We start from the raw sequence: 15,194 nt of genomic DNA on the forward strand, positions 1-15,194 counted from the left end.
TCACCTTTTCACTAACGCATTTGCCTTAATGGGAAAAAGCCATTCAAAAATCCACCTGCAGAACCATGATTAGGGAGAATAAAATAGTTTAAAATGCAAAATAAAGTTAGTCTGACAGCAAACAGCACACCTAATACCCAAAGAAAAAAAGGCAGGTAAAAACCCCAACCAATGAACAGCAAATACAGAATGGCCGCTCTTCTGATCAACAGCATTACACACTAGAACTAGGACACCCATGTGGAAGTCAAAAGACCTTATCAGTACTCTGATGGGGCAATCACATCATCAATCTTCAAAATCATTTTGACAACCTGTGTTGCCAGCAGAATTTGCTGCTGCTTTCCAATCAATGTCTCAAACACATTCTGCTCTTGCATGTCAGTTGTTCCGACATCATTGCAATCAATGCCACAGTATGGATTGTTCTCCTGCAAGTCCATAAATCAAATTATAGATAAGCATATTGACAACACTGAAATCAGTGCAAAACAATGTAACCACGCATGAAGATGAAGATGTAGACACAAAAGTGTCGTTTTACATGATGATGTCATCTAATAATCATATGTCATCCAGGTCTTAACTGATATTCAACAAGATGACAATCTTGAAGTTAATGTTCAGCACATGTTGTATACAATGTCAAGTTTGTAGGTTACAGTGGAAAGCAATGAGCATCTCAACGAGCACTAGTCCATATAGAATAAAAACACATTTTATAAAGAAAAATTGTATTTATATGGTACCTTAACTTGCTGAGACTTTACGGCTGTCAATGTGTCAATAGGGCTGAAGGCCACTATTCTCAGCCAGAGCCAATGGAATTGAATCTAGTGCATCAGACAAAGGACCCTAATCGCATACTGAAAAAGAACAATAAATAAACCATGAGCTGCCAATGTTTAATGAATAGTCTGAAATATACAAAAACCCACTGACCTGCTCAACACCAGGATATCTATCAGCTGCAGCTTCAACGGCAATTGAACAAGATATCTCAGCAGATCCACCACCATAAACAATCGAATTGTTACGGATTAAATTTCTTGCCACACATAGAGCATCATGGAGGCTACGCTTGGTTTCCTCGATCATCATTTTGTTTCCTGCCAATGCACTCGTCAGATGATACTTTCATAATGCAAACAAGATAAAAAGAAGAAGAAGAATACTTTCTACTTGATATAGGTGAGAACATATTTTCCACATACAATTGATTATCTTCTACAACCAAAAATGTTTGTAAGGGAGAAATCAAGAGGCGACACTTATGCTGCCTATGTTGGTGTACTGGCAGCCTCATATGACAATGCATCAAAACTACATTGCAGTTCAATTATCGTAGGTGAAGAAAGGATATGAAGATTTAATACATTATAGCATTATAAACTAAAGAAAAAATTCATTAAAGATCAAAGTCCTATGAATTATCATTACAAGGAAGCAACTATGAAAAATAAGCTAGCAAGGAATATAAACTCTCTCATAACCACATTTCAAAAAAATTAGGATGGAGATAGGAGCAATAGTCACATACCACCACGAATGAATATTGTAACAGCCTTTGAGTTTGCACATTGCTCAATGTATAGCATTCTATCTTTTGTAGTTCCAAAAGATTTTTCTCTGACCAGACCAGCCTAATTGTACAAATAAGTAAATAAATAAATAAATAAAATCAGATCATAACAAACAAAATACAAACTAAGCAGAAGAAATTCATATAGCTGCAATCAGTTTCACCAAACAATTTCAACAAAGCCAAGCTTTTAGGAAAATCTTGTTCTAATAACCAGAAAGATCAAGAAAATTAAAAAACTTGTAGGAGCCATATCTACATTCAAGACAATCTACATTGCAAGCATTCTTGACTACAATGTTACCGACTCATGTTGCTTTCATTGACAAAAAAATGCCAGACCGACTAGTACACCTCTTGTTAATTAATTGATATGTGGTTAGACCCCGCTTAAGTTTACTGACATATGGTGGCAAAAGAAACTAACACAAGTGCCCGAAATAGCGGAAATAAAAATGGATCAACCAAAACTAATTGCATGCAAATGACTTGCAAGAAGCATACCCTCCCCAGCTTTTCAGGGGTTAGTTCTTGGAACCTTGGAACAATCCTTCCACCTGCAGATGCATTTAACCCATAAATGAGAGAAGAAACCCAAAAGTGTAGCTCTGGAAAACATATAACTATTTAAAGCAGGAGAGATTAAAAAAATGAAAAAAAAAAAAAGAAACAAAGAAAAATACCTGTTGCTATTGCAATCAATTCCAGTTCCACACCACCAACCCATCTAACAGCAGGTAGATTCCGATGCATCAGCAAATGATTAGCTTCATCGTCAAATCCCCATTGGCAGATAACTAGGGTCGCACCAACATCCTAGAAGGTTTGAAATAGAAAGGCAAAAAGAACAATAAAATAAGCCTAACCTACTGAGTGAAATAAAAGGGGCATTATACATAGTATCCAAACAAAGCAGTTGTATAACTAGTCAATTCTGTTTCAACTGTTATATGAAGATGAAAGAGATATGATGGCATTATAACATCCTTCTCCACTAAAAATGTTTCTGAAAAAAAAATTCCAATGAAAATCAATCACAAACTGGACAAAAATTTCAATAGCTAAACCTAAGCAATTGGTTTTAGGTATATATTCAAGGTTTACAAATGAAAACACTTGAAGAGAAACTATATTACAAGAAAGATGTAACCGAATCAGTGAAACATTTATGGATAATATAGGATTCCAACTTCAGAGCTTTTTACAAAAAAGATTTAAGGTAACACCTTACATTGGCTTGATGTTCCCATTCCTATCACCTATTTTTCACTAGTCAACATCATAAGAAGACAATGCATTATAATTATAACTTCAAAAAGGTGATGTTATCTGATTAGATTTCCTTACTTCCATTTGTCTTTATCTTGCCTAAGAAAATCCTTCGCTTTAGCAAGCAAGAGTTATATATCCAGTGAGAAAGTAGAGACACCACATGCATTAATAAAATGAAAATCCAACTGGATTTCAAGTTCAGAACCAAAACAAAAAAGTAAAATAGGAATGGGCATGTATAAAATAGCTAATCACCTTGCACTTCTGGACCATGTCATCAAAGTACTTTTGTTCCTGTTCACGTAATGTCTGGAACTTCTCCACAGTATCAATGTCAACCTTATGTTTTGTCTTTGGTTTGGGTGGCTCAAATGGGCAAGTCAAGATAGCTATTTTAGCATCTTCAATTCTTTTTGGCATTTGTGGATGGCTCATATCCTTGTCGACAACAATTCCATAGATAAGTTCTGTGTCTTCCAATTTTCCTCCCACCTTCCCTTCTACCTTTATCAAGTCCAAATTCACATCCTTCCTCTCTAAATCCGCAACAGCTAGAACAGCTTTAACAGCAATCTCAGCCAAAGCGCGCTTGCAACGGTTAACTCTGCATCACAGCCTTGATCAGTTACTCCCTGGAGTAGCAAACTAGATGACAATAAAGTCACTAAGAACTGGCCAAAATAAGACTATGCCATTCTAAAACTTAAGTAAAAATACGCTGCGGATTACAAGCTCTAATCTTATCCACATGTAAATCCAATAATTTGTAAATTAGGGATGGTGAAAAATCGAACCTGCCAAAACAATAATAATAATAATAATAACACAATAACTAGGCAAGTGGTGTTATATGGATTTCAAAACCAACAGAAAAAGAACCAAATCTTCATCTTTCCCGCTCACTGCTCAACTTTCATGCATTAGATAATTACAGCATAAGCAAAGTTGAAAAAAAAAAAGCCAACATTTAGAAGCAAGAAGCATATGAAAAATGTAGATCTTGATCTCACATCTTTGAAGACAGTGTAGTCATGCAAGTCTGCACTAGAGGCTCAATATTCGCCTCACTGAAATCAAACTTGTGCGCGATCCGCTCCAAATGATCTACAGCGATCCTGGACGCCACCTCATACCCTTCAGCAACCCTAATTGGATGAATCCCACGCTCCAGCAACTTCTCAGCCTGCTCCAGCAATGCGCCAGCCATCACAACGACGCCAGTGGTGCCATCACCAATCTCATAGTCTTGGCTTCGGGACAACTCCACCATCAGCTTCGCGATCTGGTTGTCCACGTCCATTTGTTCCAGTATCGTCGCTCCATCATTCGCTACAGTTGTTTAAAAAATCTCGAATCAGCAAATGGATCCAAACCCTAGTAGAAGAGTACCACAATGAATGAGACAAGAAAATAAGCATTACTGATGACAACATCGCCATCGGGGCTCTGAAGCATCTTGTCCATGCCCTTAGGCCTAGAGAAGTGCGTAGGATCCGAGCGACGGCGCGTCCGGCGGAGATGTTAGCCTTCTGCGCATCGAGGCCACGGAGGCGGGACTTCTGCTCCTGCTCCTTGAGGATGATGAAGGGCCTGCCATACTCATCGAAGGCCAACGCCATGGCTGCTGCTTCTCCTCCGCTTCCCCAGAGAATGGAGAGAGTGAAAGAGATCTACAGAGATGCGGCGGCGGCGGAGAGGGAAGTGAAGGGCTCTCTTTCGAGAACGATCGAGGTTTGAAAGCAAGCAGTGGAGATGATCACCTGCTGTGATGTTACATCTGCCGTTCATTTTGCCTCGAGATCTAGTTTATTTCATCAAACTAGTTGTGGATCCCGATACAGTTCGCACGGCTGATTGCGTTTCTATTTTTTTAATAGTTAATTTGGTGTAAATACTCCTTCGTTTTTTTTTATTTTAACTAAATCAGATGGATTTAAAAAATTTATTTTTTTATTTATCAAATATATATTTTTTTTTAACATTATCTTAATTTAAAATGTATTTAAAAAATATATTTAAGTATAATATATTAAAAATCTTAGATCTACATTAAATAAATTTTAAAAAATAATATCTAATATTTCAAAAAATAAAATAAAATAAAATGGACAAATAAAAAAAAAACTCTGCAAATAATGGAGTGGTAAATACTAGTAAATACTAAAATGTAAAATAAAATAAATTTATTTTTTTAAAATTAATTAATAATTAAAATGGTATATATGCAAACAATATTTAATTTTGATATTTCGGTGTTGGCTTCTCCTCAATCTCTCTTCTTCGTTTCCACTTCGGCTTCCCTCTTTCCCTAATGCCCCTTTCGCCAGATGGAAAAGGCCGAAACGCCCGTCGTCGAAGCAGTGTCAGCGTTGAAGAATCTTCAGCTCGATTCACGGCCTAAATTCGTCACGCCCGCCAATTCTTACAGTTTGTTCCTCATCAATTGTTTGGATTGGTTGTGATTCCGTTTCAGCATGTAATTTATGGTTTTTTTAATCGGAATGTTTTTTTTAATTGATGTTTCGGCTAGATTATTGCAAGGTTTCATCTTGGCTGCTCAATGATCATTGAATTTGCTGTTGTTGAATTATAGAACTCTTTGCTGAATAAGATTTTTCTTTTCTTTATATATGCTGATTTGTTTGTATGTTCAGATCTGTCATGCTTGTAAGAAAGTAAAACTATGAATAATTGGAGAGGTTCAAAAGGCGATCATGCTACTTTTTAATTGTTTGTAATTGTTCATGCATGCATTTCAGCTGCAGTTGGTTTTAGGGCTAAATTTAAATGAGCGGTGCACTATGGGCAACCATGAAGTGCATGGTATTAACTGATAAACCACGTAATGATTCTGTGATGTAAAGGCAATTGCCCCTACTGGATTTCTTTTTGCTCATATCTTTTGCCAGCAGCAAAGTTAGGATTTTTCCCATGTGTTCACCCATGAACTTCTCAGAATGCATATAGAAGCTCATGCATTTGTAATGCCTTGTACACCTCTGGATAGTTAGTGCACATTGCTATAGCTGTAAATATGGCATTGGGTGGTAAGACTATGCTTAATTGAGTGGCTCTGTTTTATTTTTGTTGTTCTTTTTCTTTTCAGTGTTTGAACTTCCTAAGCTTGTCATATTTCAGCTCTACCTGCCAAAAAAGCCAGGCCTCGGAGATTACTCAGCTTATGCCTTGGAATCATTGGCCAACATTTAGAGGATATTATCGGGGATTTAACAGAGATTGCTGCAGGATTCCCACCTGAGATCAAGGTATAATGTTGGTTATGAATTTAAATTCTATCATTTGACGTTTTAACTCTTTGTTTTCTATGAATGGTTCTACAACCAACATCCAATTTGAACCCAATTTTACATTTTTTGTGGATAGTAGTTCTGCCCATAAGTTATGAGCAAATAAAAACTAAGAACACATATTTATATATATGCTTCTTCCTTCCATGTTGTTTTCCTTCATACATAACCTTGAAGCCTCATCTGAATATGTGTCCTGTGTTTATTATTCATAATGATAATAATTCTTTGAAAAGGCGCGTTCATTTCATTGCTGGTTACTGGAGAGGCTGGGGAAGATGTGGGATGTAAAAGAGATCTTTTTTAATAGGGATCAATATTGTAGGACGATATGTTTGGTTGACCCTAAATCATGGAAGGAAGTGTACCTAATACAAGCATGTTAATCTCATCTTAAGCTATAGTTTTCAGATGGTAGACTCTGCATTGTACTGCTTTCTTGTTCAAAACAACTAAACTTGTCTAAGTTGTACTGAAGCCAGTCCTAGCGGAATCTGTCAAACTTATTCCTTGAGAAGTTGGTTCTTGTTGCATTCTCTTTAGAATCTGTGGTTATCTGGGTGTCATTAGCATCCACTTTGTTTGTCGCAAAGATTGTCGTCTATCTCCTAATTGTAGATAGTCTTATTGAATCCAGCACTCCTGTCACTCCCTTCTGCACATTTTGTTACTCTTTTGATGAGATCAGTACTCATGTGTAATTCACATCTTATTTGTGGCCCTTTTAGAGTCCCTCATCTTCCTCTGTACAACACACACCAACTTCTTACAGTCAACCACTACACTTCCTTTATGGTACAAAAGGTATTATAGATGTTGCAGTCTCTGCAGTGTGTTTCGCATTTCTGTTTAACTTGCACAACTTTTTTTTTTCTTGACAACTAAACTTTTTTCAATTGCTTTGCAGTTAGCACTTGTAGCTATTGCAAGGCGAAGAAGATTGTTGAATGATGATGTCCTTATAGCTCTAGCTGACATTTCATGGGATCTTCTGGATGTCTCTGGGTCAGATGTCACTGATTTTGGCCTGGCCAAAGTAGCAGAGGAGTGTCCTTATCTGAAGTCTGTTGATATAAGGTATGCATAGGGCTTAAAATTTTCTCAAGTTTAGCATGAGTTTGTCAATTTCTTTTGTGATTTTGCGATTCTAATAAATTGATTTTTTACTTGATGAGATAGTTGCATCGTCTTTTATTCTTGATGGCAAACACTATACTTTTATAGGAATGCCGCAGCTTGGCTTAACCCTGAGCAGATAATTCAATGACATTAATAAATCACAGCCCTTTGTATCTCATTTGCCTTTTTGGCCATATCAACCTGAATTCGGGATTGATGCACGTGGTGTAACCATATTATATGTATCAAATAGCTTTAGGAAGTGGACTTCTTAAATAAATAATGGTCTTTATTATTTTCTAAGGCATTCACAACATCACAGTTCAACGTGATTTGGATGGTTATATTTCATTTGGCAAGTTATTTTGATAAACTTTGTGTGCAAATAGCATCCCAATATAATGCTTACTACTATTATGGTTCCACCAATCTAGACCCTACCATGTTTACGAGCATTCACCAAAGAAGGTCATCCTAAATGTGGAAGAAAAGTAAAGGACTTGATGTTGAATCTTGTTGTGATCCTATCTTAATTTCTAACTCATTTTCGTCTCTTCACATGCAATATTAGCAGTTGATCTTTTATGTAGACTTAATTGTCCTAAAGTACTTAGTTGTCCCTCCTTTCATCTAAAGCGCACTGCTAACATAAACATGATATTGAATTCTTTTGCTAAATGGAAGGTCATTAACACGTTGAGTGCTATATCTGATTCTCTGTGTAATTTTCATTGTGCCATCTAAATTGTGTGGTCAATTTGTTCTCCTTTCTGCAGCCGCTGTGAGTGTATTACTACTGCAGGTGTGTCTGCCCTCACATGTCAATGCCGTTCTTTGGAGATTTTGAGATGCGGGTATGCTCCTTTGATATCTGCAGTTGCTTTATCTTATTATACTTGTCATTTGTATTAATTGTTAGTTTAGAAATTTAGTTATTTGAATTTCGGAGAGAATATGATGGCGATGTTATCTTCTTAACCTTCTTGATTACTAACTTGAGGAAGGCCATGATAAATTCAGACTTGCCAAGTTCAAAGCCAAGGGCACCTTATTTCAGAATTAGGAGAACCTTTTGTCTATCTTTATTAGTTCTAAGGCAGCATGTACATGATTGTAATGCCAGCCTGGTCTTGACAAAAGACATCAAGTGATTACCATGTTTTTGCTATTGTGGATAAGCAGATCCACTTATATCCATGTGTTTATGTGTGTATAGTAGCCTGATTGACATAGGCACAGTCAGTTGCATAGATCAATATCCAAAATAGTTCTGGCTTGCATTAAATGGTGTTTCTCAAGTTCTTTATTTTCAATTCCTACTTTCCATCATAATTTATTTCTTTCAGCGAAAGGAATGCCTTTTGTTTTAACTAGGTGTCAAATTTAATAACAGGATATGAACTGAGGTTAAATGCAATGATTGCAGAGGATGCCCGAGAAGTGACTCTACTGCAAGAAGAAGCATAAGCATCTTGAAACCCAAATTAAATGATGTGGAAGAAGAATGTTGGGAAGAACTGGATAGCATAGACATAGGAAATGGTGCACAGTCACTCCGTTGGCTTGTTTGGGTACGAAATGTCTTTCTTATTACTTGAACTCTTGAACCCTTGAACTTCAAAACTTTTTTCTTTTGGATGCATAGACTTCCTTACGCATGACCTATCTTATTAGATATACAAAATTATTTGAAGAGGCTTCTTTAGTGCAATTTGTATCTTTAGATAAACGATCAGTTTCAGTCCTCTCAGATGGACATCAAGAAATTCCATAGAAGTAATTGTCACTTTGAGCGGTTTTGTTTGTTATCAGTGCCATTCTAAATTAGTTTAGCTTGTTGATCATAGCAAACTGATTGGACTAATCATCCCAATTTGGCCTCTGTCAATATATATTGAATTAGACTCTGTGAAATGATCTTTTTGCCATTATATGTCATCCTTTATTCATGCCTTGCCATACTTGCAACACTTACCCCTTCAAGGCTACAACCCTTAGGAGGAGATGAGTCAAACTGTATTTCAAAACACAAAAGGAGTCTATCCCCCAGTTTTTATTCAATAATTCTACACTTGTCGAATAATCAAATTTGGATAGAGGTAGGCAACCTTTTCTTCTTCCGGGTTACATTTTGTTACCATCCAGTATAAAATCTTTGTGGTTAATAAGGATTGGATTTGGTTGAAGCAATGGTTGCGTAAATATCCAACAATGGTCTAGCATGTGATCATCATATCTGTTTTGCAGTTATATTATGCAAATATTTTGATTAATTACCTGCTTCAACTCTGAACCAAAAGTATCATCATGTCCATTGGTGTGCTCTTGATTCTGATATATCAGTCATGTTATCTTCTTCTTGGCTTTATATTCTTTTTATTGAATGAAAGTCATAAACAAAAGCAAAGATTATTGTTTGTGAAAGAGAGGTATTGTTTGTTTTTCAGAGAGCATTAGCAAGATGTAATTCTTTCTTCTTACCATTTGCAGCCCAGGATTGATGAAGATTCTATTATGTGCTTGTCTACCGAATGCCCTCGCATTATAGTCAATCCACAACCATCACCAATTGGCATTCGGAGAGTACAAGTGCCCGACGAAGCATTAGCCTCAGTAACACTGGATCATTCTATCATCGAGGACATCGATCCTCAGGCATGGGCAGTGTCAGTTGCTCCAAGAAGGCCAGCCTTGGTACCATCTGATTCAAACAGCTCACCTGAACTACACATAGCAGAGAGATTCAGGCTTGCTTTCCTTGAGAGGGATGCTCGGTTGGCTCGCAAAAGAGCTAAAAGTGCAAGACAGCACAAGCGACGGGCATGGCGGGAGTGGTTGATGAGTAGTGATGATGCGAAGTCCGTCGCCCTTGCTTCTCAAGCTAACAAGTTCTTGCAGAACTGAAGCAGATTAAGTAATTCCATGTGTGTCTCTTGCTTGAATCTGTTTTTTTGTTGTATTGTATATTAATGAGAGTGAAGGACTGCTACTTACAAAGAAATAAGCAACACTAGTTCATGTTTCTTTTCCTCTCAATGGACTCTTGGTTGTATAATGTATAATAGCATTTTCAGCCACTTCACTTTATGAAGGTGTGCTAAATTTTCAGTGAGGAAATTTTTTAGAATGAAGAGATTTGTTTATTTATTTATTTATTTTATTTCTTTCCTTTTCCTTATTTTAAATTATTTAAGCACCAACATTTTTTTGAAAAAAAAAATTCATATATTATTTACTAGTTGCAATATTTAAATTTCATAATTATATAACACGTCAGCTTGTGCTCAACCTTAAGCCTATCTACAATAATAATAATAATCAAACAAAACAAAACAAAACCTAAATAATTATTCATAAATAAATATCTCCCGGGGTTTCTTTACTTTTTAAATGAAGATTATCAAATTTCTTGTGTAAAATAACTCAACAAGGTATTAGGTATCTAGACTAAACCCAAGTCCACACCCTAGGCCTTTTCATTCTAGACCCCTAAAGATAGAAACTTTGATTATTTTAGTGCACTACGATAGTGAAAGACAGCGAAACCAAACGATAATTCCACAAGCATTACAAAAAAAAACAATAAATCATCCGTCAAGTGTTTGTTTTGTTTGGTGGGGATGAAAAATGTGGGGTTAATGAATTATTGTTTTAAACCAAACAGATCAATAATCATAATAAAATTTTGTTTTAAATAAAACAAAACAATAAATTATGCCAAAAGACGTGACAAGTGTGAAAATAAGCAAACATGTTTTAATAAAACAGTTTTTTATCCATTTTATTTAAAAATAATAATAAAAAAATTTAAAAAATTTTTTAAAAAAGGCTTTTTCTTAGTGAATTGAAAAGAATATAAGTGTCAAAATAAAAAAACACTTTTAATTGAAAAAAAATTAATGAAATGTAAACATGTCACATCATAGAGTATGTACAGTTATGAAGTTTGTAAATAATATCTCATTTTACATGAATTAAAATTTGAACCATGTTCACTGGTGAAGAGGGCCCTCCAAATTTAATTGCACAATTAATGTTAGTGAAAACTAAATATTTTTAAATTAAATTTTTATTCTTTTAGATAATAAATATAATTAATATTAATATTTTTATAAAAAAAAACTAATCACAAAATATATATTTAAAAAAATAATAAAAATAAATTTCTTGCTAATACCAAGTTTTTAGGGTGGTAGAGAAATATTATTACCTGTCCTTGGCCCTATTAATTATTTTCTTAATCTAGCTGTTATCAAATTAATAGTGAAGTAGTTGTCATAATATTCTATCCAACCACCTCTCAAACTCAACAAGCTCTCTCCTGCATCAACTACCAGTCTTCCTTGGCTCACCATCCATTCCTTTCTTCCTCTTCTCTTTGTATCTAACTCCAAAGGCTCTTCTTAAATGCCCCCAAATTCCACACACTCATTCCTCCACACCTACAACATTATCTCAATTTAAGATGTCTGATTCCCATCACTCATCTGATAATACATCTGAGGATACATCAAGTATGTGTTTCCTTCCTTTTGCACTGTCTGCTTCTCTTTCATTCACTTTTTTTGTCTTTTGTTTTGACACTAATTTTTAATGAATGAATGGCTTTGTAACAGAGAAGCAGAGTCCTAAATTCCAGGATGATGAGTTCTCAGAGGAAGAAGAGTCTCTCATCATAAGAATGTATAATTTACTTGGTGACAGGTTTGAATGATATATTACTCAGAGTCCTTGATGTCTAATTTTTTTTTATTTCTTGATTTGTTTTTGGTTTCTTGTTTTCACTTTGCTTTTTCAGGTGGTCTCTGATTGCTGGCAGAATCCCAGGAAGAACTGCTGAAGAGATTGAGAGATATTGGAAGTCCAGGTGTTCAACAAATTAGTGACATATTTGAGAGTGGGATTCAATTCATTCAAATTTTGTATACACTCTCTTGCTTGCTCTTGTTTCTGCTTTCAATAAATATGTATACTTAATTATTATTGTACTTTTTTTTTTTATAAATTCTCTTTATTAGTATAAATATATATATATGTAGGGGGTAAATACCAACTGCATATTACTATTTTTTACAGATGGTTAATGATGACTATGAGATTATTGTCGAACGGCTATTACTTGTGTATAGTTTAACTATGCAGATTACTTATTTGTTGTATAGATAATATTTAAAAATATACTTGAAATAAAAATAACTGTTAGATGTAAATCTAACAGCACTGGAAAAAAATGCCCTTGAATTTGGTTTTGCCCTATTATATATATATATTATTGGAATGAATGATATGAGTAATTCACATGCTTGTTATAAGTAATGCCTCAAAAAAAGATATTAATCAATGTACAAGCATACATAAATAGTAAAAAAAGAATTAATCAAGTTCCCACAATATCAATCCAACACTTATCAATCAGTCTCCTCACTCTCCTCCCATTGCAAACTCCTCCCAAGACCATAGCCCAAGTCCCCGGCTCCGGCGCGACATTCTTCGCTAACATAACTCCGACGATGCCGGCCGCCCCCTCGACCCTTTCCCGCTTACTCAACCTCACCACCAACCCTTCCATGAACTCCCTCACCTTCTTATCATCCCCTCCAAACTCCCTCAAAAATGTATTGCAAGTCACTTCATCTGGATCACACCCTTTGTTCAACATGCTTCTCAGTAGATCCATCGCTTGTGTTAATTTACCGTCTTTCAGTAACCCGTCAAATAGTATGTTGTAAATGACCGCGTCCGGTTCCGGTTCCTCGCGGGCCAACATATCATTAAACAGTCTCACACCATCATCCAATCGCCCGCCCAAGCAAAGCCCTCTGATCATCGCACCGTAAGCCACCACGTCAGCGGAACACCCTTTAGCTAACATGTTCCTCCAGGCCATCATACCCTCATCCAGTCTCCCGCCCTCACAGAGACCGTGGATCAGTGTGCAGTAACTAACAGCGTTAGGCTCGCAACCCTGGCGAATCATGTCTTTCCACGTGGCGAGCGCTCGTTGGATGTTCCCTGACTCGAAGTGGCCCCGCATGAGGGAAGTATAGGTGAAGACGCTTGGGGTGCAGTCCTCCGCGGTCATCTTAGAGAGAGATGCTCCGCCTCGTCGGCTTTGCCATGCCGGCAGAGGCCGTCGATGAAAGCGGAGAAGACGACGGTGTTGGGCTTGACGCCGCGCTCGACCATGGCCGTCCAAGTTTCGATGGCAGCATCTGGATCTCCGCAGCGGAAAAAAAGCCGGTGATGAGCGCGGAGTAAATGAAGGCATTTGGTCGAACACCTCGCGCGTCCATGTCGATGACGATGCTGCGAGCGTCAGAGGGGCGGCGGAGCTTGACGAGGGCCGTCGATGATGGCGCCGTAGGTAATCTCGTTGGGTTGGCAGGCGTCGCGGTGCATGCGGTGGAGGAGGGAGAGAGCGGCGTCGAGGTTGCCGTGGAGGCAGAGGGAGTGAATGAGGGTGTTGTAGGTGGCGGTGGTGGGAGGGCAGCCTTTGAGGAGCATGTAGCGGGTGAGTTTAGAGGCGCGGGAAAGGTCGCCGGAGCGGCAGAGGGAGCGGAGAAGGGAGTTGAAGGTGATTGAAGTGGGGGGGACGCCGTCGAGCTGCATCTCGTCGAGGAGGGAGAAGGCTTCATTGAGGCGGTCAAAGCGGGAGAGGGGCGTCGATGAGGGTGGAATACGAGTAGGCGTCGCGGGAGGGAGGGAGCGAAAGAGGTGGATGGCGCGGTCGAGGGAGGAAGGGGAATGGGAGAGGGCTTTGAGGAGGAGGTTGGAGGTGAGGAGATTGGGGGAGATAGAGGGGTAGGAGCGGAGGGCGCGAGAGTAGAAGGGGAGGGCGAGAGGGAGGGAGGAAGGGGAGGAGAGGAGGGCGGAGAGGGTGGAGTTGAGGGAGCGAACGGTGGGGGGACAGTTGAAGGAGGGATGCATTTCATCGAACAGGTGGAGGGCGTCGAGAGGGAGGTTGAAACGAGAGAAGATGCGGAAAAGAGGGAAGAAGAGGCGTTCAGGGAAGAGACGGTGAGGGTGGAGACGCATGCGGGATAGGAGACGGTGGACGGAGGTGGGGTCGGAGGCGGAGAGAGCGAGGGAGAGGTAGGTGGCGTCACCCTGAGTGTAAGAGCCGGAGCGTTGGTAAGGGGATGGGAAGAGGTCGGGGGCAAGAGGAGGATCAGGATCAGGATCAGGATCAGGATCAGGATCAGGGTCGTCGGGGTAGACATTGGAGTTGGAGGTGAAGGAGTGTAATGATGATGATGATGATGATGATGATGTGGTTTGGGAGAGACGAGGAAGTGGACGGAGAAAGATGATGGTGGGACGGAGGAGCATGATGGTGTTAGTGTTAGTGTTAGTGATAATGTTAGTTGGGTTGGAGAAGGGAAGAGCATTCTGGTTGTTAGGAAGTTTAGGGAAGAAGAGAAGGCAGCAGCAACAGCATTCTGGTTGATACTTTTGACTTTTGAGGGGTGTTACTTGTATTAGCTTTTGATTGACAGGTAGTTTGGTTGATGTTTGAAGAGGTTGTAAGTATTATTTTACCAATTTGCCATTGGTGGGTTCTCTGTTTGTCTATCTATGATTCTATATATATATGGTTCAAAAAAATAATATATATATATATATAATTATCCATTTATCCTACTAAGATTTAAGAGAAAAAAAAAAAAAAAATCTTTTACTAGATTATTATTAGTTAAAATTTCAACACAAGAAGATTATATACCACTGAATCGATATTTATACGCAGAGTCTTTTGGAGTACCAATTCAAAGATTAACTGAGAACTCATTTACATCTTCAGTAGAAATTGGCATACGGTTATTACTAAAAACAGTGAATAGTCCTCATTTACATTGCAAGTGATTAGGACGAATTAGTAATATTGTTCCCCCTGGTAACAATCACATTAAAAA

At 37.9% G+C, this 15,194-nt stretch overlaps 4 protein-coding genes and 1 long non-coding RNA gene across 5 annotated transcripts; 2 read left to right on the forward strand and 3 right to left on the reverse strand.

The window, feature by feature from the left end:
- Window positions 1-163: 163 nt before the first annotated feature.
- LOC120249542 (T-complex protein 1 subunit epsilon-like) lies at window positions 164-4,545 on the reverse strand. The gene is given in 12 exon segments (XM_039258093.1): window positions 164-431; window positions 750-791; window positions 793-849; window positions 852-866; window positions 943-1,109; window positions 1,541-1,643; window positions 2,087-2,139; window positions 2,266-2,398; window positions 3,110-3,458; window positions 3,865-4,183; window positions 4,276-4,329; window positions 4,332-4,545. Coding segments are annotated over 12 exon segments (1,605 nt in total). The 5' UTR covers window positions 4,474-4,545; the 3' UTR covers window positions 164-260.
- Window positions 4,546-5,117: 572 nt separating this feature from the next.
- Window positions 5,118-10,412, forward strand: LOC120249543. Its single transcript, XM_039258094.1, has 6 exons — window positions 5,118-5,281; window positions 5,993-6,120; window positions 7,070-7,239; window positions 8,058-8,135; window positions 8,708-8,852; window positions 9,772-10,412. The coding sequence occupies exons 1-6, from the start codon at window positions 5,182-5,184 to the stop codon at window positions 10,183-10,185; spliced, it is 1,035 nt and encodes a 344-aa protein (XP_039114028.1). The 5' UTR covers window positions 5,118-5,181; the 3' UTR covers window positions 10,186-10,412.
- A 1,314-nt stretch (window positions 10,413-11,726) lies between these two features.
- Window positions 11,727-12,356, forward strand: LOC120250283. Its single transcript, XR_005532978.1, has 3 exons — window positions 11,727-11,795; window positions 11,898-11,964; window positions 12,080-12,356. It is a non-coding gene; the product is annotated as an uncharacterized LOC120250283 (long non-coding RNA).
- Window positions 12,357-12,658: 302 nt separating this feature from the next.
- On the reverse strand, window positions 12,659-13,363 carry LOC120250505 (pentatricopeptide repeat-containing protein At4g20090-like). Its single transcript, XM_039259326.1, has one exon. The coding sequence runs from the start codon at window positions 13,361-13,363 to the stop codon at window positions 12,659-12,661; it is 705 nt and encodes a 234-aa protein (XP_039115260.1).
- Window position 13,364: 1 nt separating this feature from the next.
- Window positions 13,365-14,811, reverse strand: LOC120250507 (extensin-like). Its single transcript, XM_039259328.1, has one exon. It carries the CDS (start codon window positions 14,667-14,669, stop codon window positions 13,365-13,367), a length of 1,305 nt encoding a protein of 434 aa, XP_039115262.1. The 5' UTR covers window positions 14,670-14,811.
- Between the last annotated feature and the right edge of the window lie 383 nt (window positions 14,812-15,194).

This window comes from Dioscorea cayenensis, chromosome 19 (assembly GCF_009730915.1).
Source record: "Dioscorea cayenensis subsp. rotundata cultivar TDr96_F1 chromosome 19, TDr96_F1_v2_PseudoChromosome.rev07_lg8_w22 25.fasta, whole genome shotgun sequence".
Taxonomy (NCBI): domain Eukaryota; kingdom Viridiplantae; phylum Streptophyta; class Magnoliopsida; order Dioscoreales; family Dioscoreaceae; genus Dioscorea; species Dioscorea cayenensis.